General features: G+C 57.4%; 1 protein-coding gene across 1 annotated transcript in view; it reads right to left on the bottom strand.

Annotated features, from left to right (window-relative positions):
* PEPD (peptidase D) overlaps positions 1 to 12,693 on the bottom strand; it is a 113,956-nt gene that overhangs the window by 82,249 nt on the left and 19,014 nt on the right. The window contains exons 4-6 of the mRNA XM_024577519.4: positions 11,373 to 11,436; positions 4,983 to 5,030; positions 3,522 to 3,583 (exon numbers count right to left, since the gene is read on the bottom strand). Coding sequence (XP_024433287.2) covers positions 3,522 to 3,583; positions 4,983 to 5,030; positions 11,373 to 11,436 — 174 coding nt within the window. The remainder of the gene's footprint in view (positions 1 to 3,521; positions 3,584 to 4,982; positions 5,031 to 11,372; positions 11,437 to 12,693) is intronic.

Genomic DNA, 12,693 nt, shown 5'->3' with positions numbered 1-12,693 from the left:
CTCTCACCAGGCCCTGACCGTGAGTGCCTGATCCCATCCTCCGGCCAGAGCCCACAGAGACGCCTGCTCCTTACACCTCGTCTGGGGACTGTCCCTGCTCTGATCCAGCCACGTGGGAGCCACAGTCTGGGCCAGAGCCCAAACTCCGTCTGAGGCCTGCACACTATCCCCACCTTCTCCCTTCACCCCTCGTTCCCCAAGGAGGACAAAGCCACACCCATGGAGTCCAGGGAGCCCAGGCCATGAGGAGATTCCAGTACATGTCTACCTTCCCCATCCCATCTCTGGCTCCGTGACCTCTGCCCCTGGTCCTCTACCAACCCCACCACTTCAAGACAGGGCATGCTCCATGCTGCAGGCCGCAGGCCCTGATCTGGGAAGGCAGAGGAAAGTCTGAGGTCTCCCAGGACCAAACCCACAGCCCCACCAAGGCTGAACCCAAGCGTGATAGAGCCAAGGCTGTCAACCCTGGGAAGCCACACTTCAAAGGTCACAGGCTGCTCACCCGGCTGGACCAGGTCCCAAAGGATCTGGCACGAGTGGATGGGTGAGGCCACTGTTCTACTCTAAGTCCCTCCTCTCCCCAGGCCAAGGGATGAAGGCAGCCTGAGATGGCTCATCAGCACAAACTGAGGGGCTAAACCTGAATTTCTGCTAAAGCAGGTCAACCAAGGATCCAAGATGGAAGGTGTTGCAGAGAAGTTCAAAAGGGCCCTGACCAGTATGGCTCAGTTGGTTGGAGTGTCCTCTCATAAACCAAAAGGTCACAGGTTCGATTCCCAGTCAGGGCACATGCCTAGATTGTGGGTTCGGTCCCTGGTTGGGGCATGTGTGAGAGGCAACCAATTGATGTTTCTCTCTCACATCAATGGTTCTCTCCCTCTCTCCCTCCCTTCCCTTCTCTCTAAAAAATCAATAAGCATGTCCTCAGGTAAGGATTTAAAAAAAGGTCAAAAGGGCCAAACCCCAAAAACTCCAGGAAAAATGCACTTCATTAAGGCAGTGAGAAGTGACCTGTGATAAAAGCGGTTGAGCAGCAGAAAGTAGGACGACAGCAAGATTCATCTTGCTTAGGAGGCAGGCTATTATTATCCCCACCGAAGAGCTGGAGCTGCTCATGGCAATCAGGTGAGCACCGTCGCTGAGGCACAGTGCCCCTCAAGGACAAGGGCCTCCCCAACCTGGCAGAGGCGAGGTGCTGGCAGCTAGTGTGGGTGGAAGGCACTGGCAGGCAGCTGCGGCCGAGGTCTGTGCCCATGGTGTGCAGAGTGGGGGTGAAGCTATATGTCACAGTGGGGTGGGGGGCCCAGAGGGAGGCAGAGAGCACTAGCCCCCAGGGGACAGGAGGGGAGGGAGCACCACAAGCAGACCAGGGGACCCCAAAGCATAGAGACACTCAGGAGGGATCTCACATGCAATACATCAGCCAAGTGGGAAAACCGAGCCCCACACGTGGGTATGGGAAGGAATGCCTGGCTCAGCCGTGTGGGGGCCTGGGGAACACCAAGTCGGACCCCTCTGGACCAGAGCCCGGGTTGGAGAGGGGCCAGCCCAGAGCCTGGGGAGAATGTGCAAAGTTAGGGCAGTTCCTGGTTCTCTAAAATGCCTCCCAAGTGCTGACCAAGTGGGTGGGGGTTTGACAAGCACAGGACCCTCTGGGCCCTTGGCAGGGGCCACAGAGACTCAGGGAGCAACAGGAAACAGAGGCTGCTCCCGGGGGATGGGGATGGCAGTGGTGATATCCCTGGGCCCCCAACCCCACAGTCTCTCCAGAAAACTTTAGGGAGCAGCTAGCAGCACTCTGCTCTCAGGGGCTACATCCTGAGCTCCCCAAGAACCAGGACTGCCACACCACCCACCAGACCTGTTCGTGGGGTGCTGAGCAGGCATTCTCTGCAGCAGAAACCTCTGGAGGTGGCAACCCACGGCCTCGAAGCACCCCCCCCCCCAGCTCACTGGCACCAAGAGTCTTGTAATCAGCCATCCTCCTGGGTCCACCTGGCCCACTGAACAAACAGGGAGACTGAGGCTCGGAGGGGCAGCGGGGCTGGATGGGGGTTTGCTTGCAAGCACCCCTTTACTGAACACCAGCTCCTCACCAAGCTCCGGAGGAGAAGGACCTCAATTCACTCCCATAACAAGTCCGAGCATGCTGCACTTGGGCACAGAGGGCGATTTCTCCTAAGGTTGCAGAGCTGGCCAGAGAGGGTGCCATCAGGGCTCCCTCCTCCTAGCTCAGGGCCCTCCCCACAAGGCAGAGAACAAAACAGAGGCTGGAAGGGCCAGCCCATGGACCACGGGGCCATTGCATGGTGTTGGTGGAGGCACCTGGCTGTGCGGGGGTGATCGGAGGAGGCCTGGCCTAGCCCAGGTGGCAGTGGGTTATGCCCCTCACCCCCCACACACTCTCCAAGGGTTGAGGGAAAGACGGCAGGTCCATGGCCAGCATTTCAATGAGCTGGGCTAATTGCTGGCAGAGTGGGAGGCATGGCCGCTCTGGGAAAACTCCCAAGAGGATGCGGAGATTTGAGCGATGAAGAGAAGCAAACCTGACACCCGCTCCCCCTGCCCCATTGCTCTTATCACAGGGAGAGTGATACATATTTATGAGCTCATAATCCTTCCTAATCACCCCTACATCACACATACACACAAACTCCTGTGGCTCAGGCTCATACATAATTATAAGGCACTTCCTCTGTCACTGCCTCCGTCCACCAAAGGACAAAGGACGAGAGAGGATGCACTGGTGCAGAGTAAGTGTGGTGGGGGAGGGGCTGTGATCAAGGTACAGGAGGCAGCAGCGAGCTGTCCAGCCCAGCAGCCTGGAGGAGCATGTGCGCCCTCCCCCTCACAGCTGGGCTGACCTGCTGTAGCCTTGGGCTAGCATCACAGACCTGGGACAGGCCAGTCCCAGCCCAGAGACACACACCCTCCAGGGGACACAGTATGAGGGTGGCAAGGAGGGTGAGGTGCTGCACTCTGTGTGCCTAAAACCTGCCCTCCTGCCTGGAGAGACCTAGAACGGGAAACAGGGCTTGGGGGTCTAGTCCTGGGGTGGGACTGAGGAGGGCAGGTAAGGGGGTCCCAGCCTGGGTCTAGGGCAGCAGAGGCACGGGGGAGGTTGTGAGCAGGGCTAGGAGAGTTTGGGGGCTGGGAGTGAGGAGAGGGGGTTGACAAGAACAAAGACCACGGAGCTCAGAGTGGGTGTGAGAACCGCAGCATAGGCGGGGGCCTGCCTGTGCGTACACAGTGGCCAGGGCTCCCCATGCACCCGGTAGGCCTGCGCTTTTGTTATGGAGCTCCAAAGAGAAGTGGCTCCTGTTCCTTAAAGTAAAAGTTGAAGTGAATTTAGGCAAATTATTTTTCTGAGCATTTCCTCAAAGCACCCAGTCTGACCCTCTTCGAGCATCCTCCTGTTTGTGTATTTCATGTCTAGGCTGTAGACTGGCAAAGGCCTGCTGGCAAAGAGGTGAGCTGTGGAGAATGGAGAAAGGCAGTTCCCGGGCCCCACGACTCACTTGCTGATGCCCTCGAAGGAGGCCTCCCTGCAGACACTGCCGCTGTCGGTGTTGACGCCGCGCTGGGGAGAGAAAGGAAGCGTGAGGTCACAGATGGGCCACACAGGGCTGCATGGCATCCCCACAGCCTGCACTGGAGGTCTTGCCTCCTCCAGCCAGGCTCAGACCCAGGGAAGAACCATAGCCACCACCCCACCTGGCAAAGCCATTCCTCCCTCCGTTTCAGGTAATGCCAGGCTGGGCCCCAACACAAGGGCAGGCCCTCCTTTCTGCTGCATCTTGAAAGGCAGAGACCAAGTCATCCTCTGTCAGAGCATGTTGCAGACACCGGGTCAGCTGCTCAGGCGGGGAAGGGGGGTGGGGCTGGGCAAGAAGAGCTGGGCCGGGCCACTGCCACCACCAACTGGCTCTCCCAGGCTAGCCCCATCTCATGCACATGCACTCCCCCCTGCCTATCCTGAAGGGTTCTGTCAAATCAGCCCTTCTAGAGATGCTGTGTTCCATTTGCCTCCTTTCCCCAATTGTAAGGAGACTCCAGGTGGAACTTGGACCCAAGCAAAGACCAAAAAAAAAGATAAAGATTTAGAGAAAAGTGTGCCATCCCCAGAGAGGGAAGGCACTCATTTCTTTCCCAGAAACTTCGGGTCAGCATCTAATGGACTGCCCCCCCCCAAAAACACACGGGACTGTCTGTGACCACAGTCACCTCACGCAGCCTTCCTTCTCAGCCGTCAGAACAGCAGAGCAGGAAAAAGAGATCACATGAAGTGCTAACAAAAATAACCAGGGAAAACGATTTCGGTAAAGATCAATTAGTGAAGGAGAGAAGGGTCACTTTGGGAGGAAAGAAGGGTTTTACCCTCTTCATATCTGAAGCTCCCCAAGGGCAAAGAAGTACAAGAAAGCAGCCTTCTTTTCCGCGTCCATTCCCAGCCCGGGAGCCCCCACAGGTGCCAGGGCACCAGGGGTCCCTGTGCAGCCCACTGGGCCCAGGCTGCGGCAGCCATCAGTCATTCAGAGCCTGCATTCAAAACCTGATGGCGCACCGCCCAGCACCCTCACCGGCAGATGCCGAGGGTGTGCGTTTCAAATTCAATTAACAATGGGGGAGACGTAGGATAGAAGCACATTGATATTCTACATCCACAAGCACCACAAGCTCAGCCCGACACAAACACATCCTCCAGCCAGGTTTTAGCCCTCGGAGTGGGTATGGTGTCTTGTCCACAGTGGCCTCACGGCAGGACCCAGCACATCCCAGGGAGCCCAGGAACCGAGGACATGGTCCTGGACCTGTACAGCCTTTCAGACTGAGAAGGTGTCACTACTCGTCACAAACGACCGTTCCTGCTGGTTTCTCAACCCTCCCCGACAGCTCTGACCTCTGCAGAGGTCGATGGCTCCCTAAAGCCCCTCCCCATGCCCACACATGGCCCCGGTCCCTGGACACTTGTCACTTACCAAAGTGAGGAGGACAGAGGGGCTCTGCGAGGTCAGGACAGTGGCAATCTGAAAGGCCAGAGAAGAAAACCCAGGTTACGGCGCCCACAGGAAGCTGGATGGAGATGGTGCACAACGCCACCGGTACTCAACAGTGACAGCCCACATTCATGGGGCAGATCCTTAAATCAGGTGGTGCTGATGTTGTCCCCACCAGCAGATGAGGAAACTGAGGCTAACAGAGAATAAGGGACTTCTGAAAGCCACACAGCTACCAAGTGGCAGAGAGGAGTTCAAACGCAAGCCAGCACACTTCTCCACATGCTGCCCTGCTCCAGGACCCCAGACCTGCTCGCCCTCTGAGGCCTGCACCTCTGCTCACCCGACAAGTCCCTCCTGAAAGACCCATTCTGGCAACCTCTTAGGCACTGGCCTCACCAGCCTCCCATCCCAGGGCAGACACTTTCCTCCCTGCCCCCCATGACTACTAGACCCTGGGATATTAGCCATCCTCAACTCCCTCCCTGCTGCCCAGCCCCCAGCCCGCATCCCCGCTCTCCATCCTTCCACCATGGCCCTCCCAGGCCTCATGCCCCTGGGCATTGCCTGTTTACCCATCCCAGCCCCTTGAATGAGCGCGCCACGCGAACTCCTCTCTCCGTGCCTTTGCTCCGGCTCTTGCCGCAACCTATGTGCTATGCCTTCTCCCCATCTTAGCTACTTCATCAATTGGTACTCAGGACTGAGGCCCCTGCCCCACACACCGACAGGTTCCACTCCCTCCTCTACTGCCCCACCGACTGTCACCATTCCTTTGGCCAAGTGCCCATCACGCTACATTTAGGCATGACATCTGTAACCCAAGGTGCAGCCACCGTGGTGGGAGCACCTTGGTCCTCTCCCAGCCCCTCCGTCTGCTCTGCATCTTGGCTACTGCAGCCCCGACTGTACGTGGGCCCCCAGGGCAGAGGACGGCCTCCTCTCTGCAGCCCTCGCCGCTGCCTACACACCCACCCTAAACTCCTTCGTGCCCTGACACAGGGCGAGAGTGAGGAGGATCTGTTGTTTGTTGTTTTTACAGCTTTATTGAGCTGTCGCTGACATCTTCTACACTGCGCATATTTAAAGTGCACGTTTTGATAGTTTTGACATGTGTATACATATGCTTTTTAATAGAGAGGCTCACAGAGAAAACCTGGAAGATACTGAAAACCACAAAAAGATAAAATGTACCTACAGTCTCATCCCCAGAGACCTTTTATCTCTGCACATAAAAATAGAGATCTGTAATGACATTTGGATCATACAGAGTGACACGCTTCACTTATTCCCTGTCATTAAATATTCTTCACACCCACGACGTCCACCAGTCACCACCACCAGGGATGGGAACGTCCGACGAGCCCTTGTTTCGGCCTGTGCCGGGCACTGCAGACGCCACCTCACTTAACCACCCACGAGGCTGGTGCTGCAAAGGTCCAGACTTCATACATAAGAGAGGCTCATGGGGTCGATCATCTGCCTGGGTTTACAGTTAAATGAGAGCAGAGCCTAGAGTTGAACCTATGGCTGTGTAAATCTCTCTTACCAGATGTAGCCTAAGATATGCATTCCTCTGTTAGACACAAATTATTTCTTAGGATTAATGATTATAAATAATGCCCTGGTGAACATCCTTCTACATAAGTCTTTATTTGCTTAAGATAAATTCCTTAAGGTTTTCATTTCCTTAGAACAAAGAAATCTGACCCAGTGAAACTGCTGGGTGGAGAGCCACATGCTTCGCCAGGGCTCCTGAGGCTCCAGGCCCTTCCAGACCAAACCAGCCGCCCTCCCTCCGGCGGAGCCTGAGCCTCCACGCCCTGGCACCCCTCACTGACTCAGTGGTGGCTCCGAGAGCCACTAAGTCCCTTGGCCTCTGCTGCACAAACAATTGTCTTGGCTGAGTCCCTGCTACTCTCCAGGCCCCCTGGAGGGGGGAGGAGGCTCATTAACAGGAATGAGAGCTGCGTGTTGGGCCCTTGGGTGTGTTGTTACGTTGGTGAAGGGTCTCCATTCATCAGCAGAGAACATTCCATCAATTACAACAGCACAACGGGCACCTGGGATTGTACGTGCAACTGTCCTTGGGAGAGAGGAGCAGGATAACAAATGTGCAAGCTGATGGTTTTTCTCTCGGCAAGGACTCAGGGTGTGCTGCTTAGCAATGGGGGAGAAAGCAGCCCTCTCGGTGCCGCCTGACGTGCAGACAGGTCGAGGCCCGACACCGAGCAGGCTGGGAGTCTGCTGGTCCTGGCAGGGCCACGCCTTTTATTGATCACAACTGCTTGAATGGGTCCTGGTTACCTCTGCGGCTGCCAAGCCTCCCCGAGCCTGGCAGCTCCATCTGCCTGTCTCCTTCCCCGTGGGGACCCATCAGTGCTACACTCTCATCAACACAGCCTGATTCCGCGCCTTGAAAATTAAGGGGACAGGACACGGCTATGCGCTGCCAGGTTGCAATGCAGCTCGGGCGCGCAGGACAGCATGGCTCTGTCAACACAGGGCCTCGTTTCCAGAGCGCGGGGTCACTGGGGACCCACCGGCTCTCACCGGCCAGCGCCGCGTCCATATCCCAGGCGGCCTGGCCCCTCCAGCAGGTCGAGGTGGACAGCACATGCAGGACTCATCGGAGCTCCACAGACCGGGGTCCTCCCCTGGGGGTGGTCAAAGGCTTCCAGTGGACACCTTACATGCCTCGTGCCCAAAGCCCCAAGCAGGCCTGCAGGCCAGTCGTCACAGTGATCCAGAAAGAGGGACAGCCGTGACCACGAACACCTGCACTGCTCCGGGGATCTGGGCTTCACCATGCAAGAACCTAAGCTCCTGAATGAACTGCTTTCCATGGCAGTCTGCAACAGGTGTGCAAGGGCGGCTGGCAATGCATTTAAAATTTTGAATTTGTTTCTAAAGTTTAAACAGGAAAGATCACACACAATATGGAATCGCAGCTACTCTTGAACAATCCGACTATCTAGCAACCCTGGGTGGCAGCTCCACATGCAGCCGCCTCACAGATGCCACCGCTCCCTGACGCCTCTCCACACTGGGGCTGAGGGGCAGGCGGCAGGCGGCCCTGTGCTGCCACAGCGGGTTCTCTTACACCTGTCCCGCCTGCATCAGAGCCAGTGACCCTGTGCCCCTCTGCCACCTGCCCGAGCCATGAAGAAGAGCGAGGGCTCACCACGGGCCCTCCACCGCCCCAGCTCCCACCCCGCTGTGAATGCCTGCCTTCACATGGCGCCTGAACAGCAAGGCCTGGAAGAACCTCTCAAGGTTCTCCTTGGTGAGCCCGTCTCAAAGGAACACCATTCGCTCTACCTTCTCAATAGTTTAACTCAGGGTCCTCTGCAGGGCGGAAGGGAACTAGAGAGCCAGGTTTGCTACATCAGACACCTGCATTTTATCCTTGATATCAAGTGACCAGCCATGGCCTGGGGTGGGGCCTTCCTACCTTCTTTCAGAGGCGACAGCGTCAGCTGCTTCCCGTCCATGATTGGTCACAGATGACCAAGGCTGGCTGAACTTAAATGCGAGTGCCGCAGAACTGTCCCCTTCCTGTCACCTCCCAGGATGGAGGACGCCTGGGTCCCTGTCGTGCCTCCAGCCCAGGGGCCTCAGTCGAGCAGTCTGTATTTTGCTCAGGCTTCATTCGAGCCACAGAGAATCAAAGGCACTTGACAGCCTGTGTCACCTCCGCAGGTGTGTCCCCTAGCCCCGTCTCATTTCTACGGGGCAAATGCAGAGGTGAAAGGCCAGGCCTCTGGGGTCCAAAAGTCCTAGGGCCACATCCCAACCCTGCTGCTCGCTGGCTGTGGGGCCGTGGGGCCGTGGGGCCGTGGGGCCGTGGCCAAGGCCCTTCATGTAAGTTGCTGAGCCTTAGCCTCACCCTCTGTGATGGGGTGAGAGCTGTGGGCCACCACAGGCCAGGCAGGGGTAGGGGCGCTGTGGGAGGGCACCCGTGGGAGCTGGCAACATCACTGGAGCAGCAGGAGCTTCCCAGAGTGAAGAGCCTGTCCCACTGTCAGCACGAGCCCCCATTTCCAACGGGGACCATGGCTGTAGCAGTCAGGACCGAACGGGTAAGTGATGACAATGATGACGGCCCACAGAAAGCACCTGAGCCTGAGAGTCCGCCCTCTCGATGGCACGGAAGCCTTCGTGTAAGGCTCTGCTTCGTAAGTACAGACTGAGGACGAGCTGGGCTGTGGGCTGAAATTCTACACTGTCATTAGAGGCTTTCCTGTTCTGACACTCGAGACCCCCTCTGTTTCACTGCATTTCTCTCCAGAAATCACAGCATGAATGAGGTTGGGTTTCCCCCGGTCATAAAAGCAAACGCGCCTGACTGCAGTGGGGACGGCTGAGGCACAGGGATGCCCTGCCCCGGGGGGCTGAGTCCCGGTGCCCGTCCCAGGCTGCCCCTCCAGGTGTCACCCGGAAGGTCAAGTTCCCAAAGGGCAGTCATGTTAAGATGCAGTTTATGGAGGCAGGAGGGACACACCTGCCAAAGGAAAGGGTCAGGAACAAAACCAGAGCTAAGGATGAGTAGGCTCCTCCCTCTCTAGCTCTTAGAAATGCAAGGCAAGTGGCAAACGACCTCGTTAGGGGCATGCAAATAAATGTTTAGGCTGTCTGAGATCCTGTATCAAAAGAGATCAATACAACAGGTCACGGGGGTATTAACAGACACTTGGATGCTAGGAGTCACTCCCCGATAACTTAATGTTGAAATCACATGACATAAAATAAAGATCCATCAAAACCTGTCTCTCCACAATCCAACCAGGCAGCAAGTACTGCAGGAACAGCCTCCGTGGCCGTGCGGACGTGAGCTGCATCCCTTCACCGAGGCCTCCTGACGGCACCGCCACACTGTGGTGACTATTCACCCACGTGGTCACTTCTTCACCAGACCCTGCCCCTGCCTGCCGACTCCGGCCCTGGGCTTCAAGCAGCTCTGATGCCCACATGTCCCTGGGCCTGGGCAGGCAGACTGTGAGAGTAAAGTCCGGGGGGAAAGAATGCTGCCTTAGTGACACATACGAGACAGTCAAGGGCAGGGTACAGACGAGAACACAGCCAGGGTCCACCATGTCTACGACTTGTCCCAGGAGCGAGGGGAGGGGTGTCCACATGGCATGAAGTCAGCAGGGGAGGTGGTGGGCTGGACAAGGCCTCGGACGGCAGGTAGAAGGGACAGTCAGAGGAGTGGGCCAGGCCTCCCAGGACAGCAGAGCTGGAGCAGGACTGTGCCTGGGGACGGGATGGTACTGACGCTGGCCTGCCTAGGAATGGCCACACATGTCTATCGAGGTCAGTTGTCTGTCCCCGACACCAGGCCGAGACACACTGGTTCCTCACAGCCTTCTGGGTCTGGCCAGGATCCCGGGGAGCCCTCCTTTCACCCAGCACTGCATTCCCTGACACGCCTGTGTGCTGTCCAGAGAGCTGCTTGGCCTCCAGCCTGCTGGCTCCTGCGGCTTCCCCACTGCAGCCCCAGCTCTGTACATGCACTTGCGACCTCTGCCTGGGGAAGAGTAGCATGCAAGGGACCAGTCGAGCTGACCACGCCAGGCTGGGGTTGAACTTCGATTGAACCTCGAGCACTAGGCACTGCCCTCTTGGTCTTTCTGTTCAGCGAGCACAAACCTGCAGGGAGCACGGGAGGTGTGGCAGCATTCAGGACAGGGCAGAGGGCCTCCTGTGTGCCTGGTGTTGGCTGCAGTGCCTGGAAGGCCTTGGTCCCACAGGACACAACAAGAGCACAGACCTGCATCTCTCCCCACCACGGCCCTGCCCCATTAGCAGTGAACACCAGGGACAGCCCCACTGGACTGCTGGGCTTCCGAACAGATTCAAAGCCCAAGGATGACAGTTGCACACCTACCGAGGCCACCTAGGCCACACGGCACCACTGGGCAACCACCACAGAGAAGTCGATTAAAACCAGGGACCTTCACCTCCACCCCTCCCCACAATCTTTTGAAGTCTGGAGGTTTTCTGCCTTGGCATCTGTAGCAGGTGAGCCTGTGGGGATGGCCTTCTGACACAGGAAGGCCCAGGCTGAGCCTGCGGGGCACTCAGAGAGGACCTTCTCCAAGACATCCTCCCCTGTGTAGCTCGGTGGCCAGGACCCAGGCACCAGACCCTTCCTGCCACTGAGTAGGGGCACTGCCCCAGTGAAGGAGGGGGCCGTCTCCAGGGAGGTCTGAGGTTCATGTTTCCCACCTGCTCTCTCCTGACGGGCTGGTGGTCAGGTGGGGGTGGCCTGCAATGCAACGTCAGCCAGGCTGTGGCAGTGGGAGGAGAGAGAATCCAGAGCAAACAGGTAACTGGAAGCCCTGAGCGGAGGCGGCGGCTGCTACTCACCTCGTCAGCATACTGGATGTCGTCCACAGCATACTTCTCCTTGAAGTGCTCCTTGGATTGGATCCTCAAAGGGAAAAACAAGGAACACCACGGTCAGGGTTTGGCTGCCTTGCCAAGCCCAGGTTATAAAGCCCAGGCCCATCCCTGCCCCACTGGTACCTGGCACCAAATGGGTCTGCCCAACACAGATTCAGGGACAGAGGTACTGGGCCACCAAGTGACCGATGAATCATACCTGCCCCTGTTGACCTCTGCTCCTCCTTCAAGTCGGTAACCCAGACCACCGGGGATAAGCACCTACAGACAAATCTCCCTCCGCCACCAGTGAGAGCCCACCAGGCAGCCAGCTAGCACACCCCACCCTTTGGGGCATGAAATGCCTCACAGGCACCCACAGAGCCTCTTTAAAGGAAAGTTAAAGATTTAACATTTTAAAGAAGTCGGTATCAGTATTACTCACTGTGATGAGAAACATTCAAGCTTACTCATCAGCCCTGAAAAATCAGCCAATGAGAAGCAGAGACACAGGGCAGAGGAGGTGGGCAGCCCTTGCCCACCTCACAAGGGGCCCCTGGCCAGGGCTGCTCTGGGCAGGGGTCCAGCAAACACCACCCACCCCCAGCCTCCTGGCTAAGGGGTGAGTCAGTGTCACGGCCTGTGCCAAGGCTCCCAGGGGGAGAAGTGCAAGCCGAGTGGGGGTTGGGGGGCTGCTGAAAGCCAAGTCTAGTGACGCATATCCACGATGCCCTGCACCATCCCACCGCTGGGCAGTACGTCAGCACGGCGCATTTACCCCCGTCCTGCCTATCTATGGTCGCGTGGTATTCCAGTCACCAAGTGTTAGAGCCGAAAGAGGCCTCAGAGGAAAACAGCAGATGGTTTCAGACTGTGCTTTCTGGGCTCTCAAGGGTGAGCAGATGACAAGGGGGTGGGTGTGCTGGACAGTGGGCTGGGGAGGCTCAGAGGGGACAGGGCAGGGAGAACACTTTGGGACTCGGAGATGACCACCTCCAAGAGGCAGCTCCATGTGCCTTTGAGACACCAATGTCTTTGAGACACCACTGCCCAGGAAGCAGAATCCCTCCCCCTCTCAGAGCCCTGCACCACTTCCCTCTCTACCCAACCAAGCGTCTCAGACCAGACCGTGGCCACAAAGCAGAGTACAGACCTGGGATGGGTGGGTGGGCCTAGGGGACCAGCAGCAGGGCGCTCAAGCCACACGCAGCAAGCTGGGCCGAGGAGACAACAGTCTCGCTGCAATGGGCTACTCGGGACCCCTGAAAACTCTTTGCTTTATCTCCCTTTTGGGGTCTCTGAAGTG

Source organism: Desmodus rotundus, chromosome 12 (assembly GCF_022682495.2).
Source record: "Desmodus rotundus isolate HL8 chromosome 12, HLdesRot8A.1, whole genome shotgun sequence".
NCBI classification, from domain to species: Eukaryota; Metazoa; Chordata; class Mammalia; order Chiroptera; family Phyllostomidae; genus Desmodus; species Desmodus rotundus.
The sequence above is the reverse complement of the archived record's forward strand: the minus strand, read 5'-3'. Positions and strand labels throughout refer to the sequence as shown.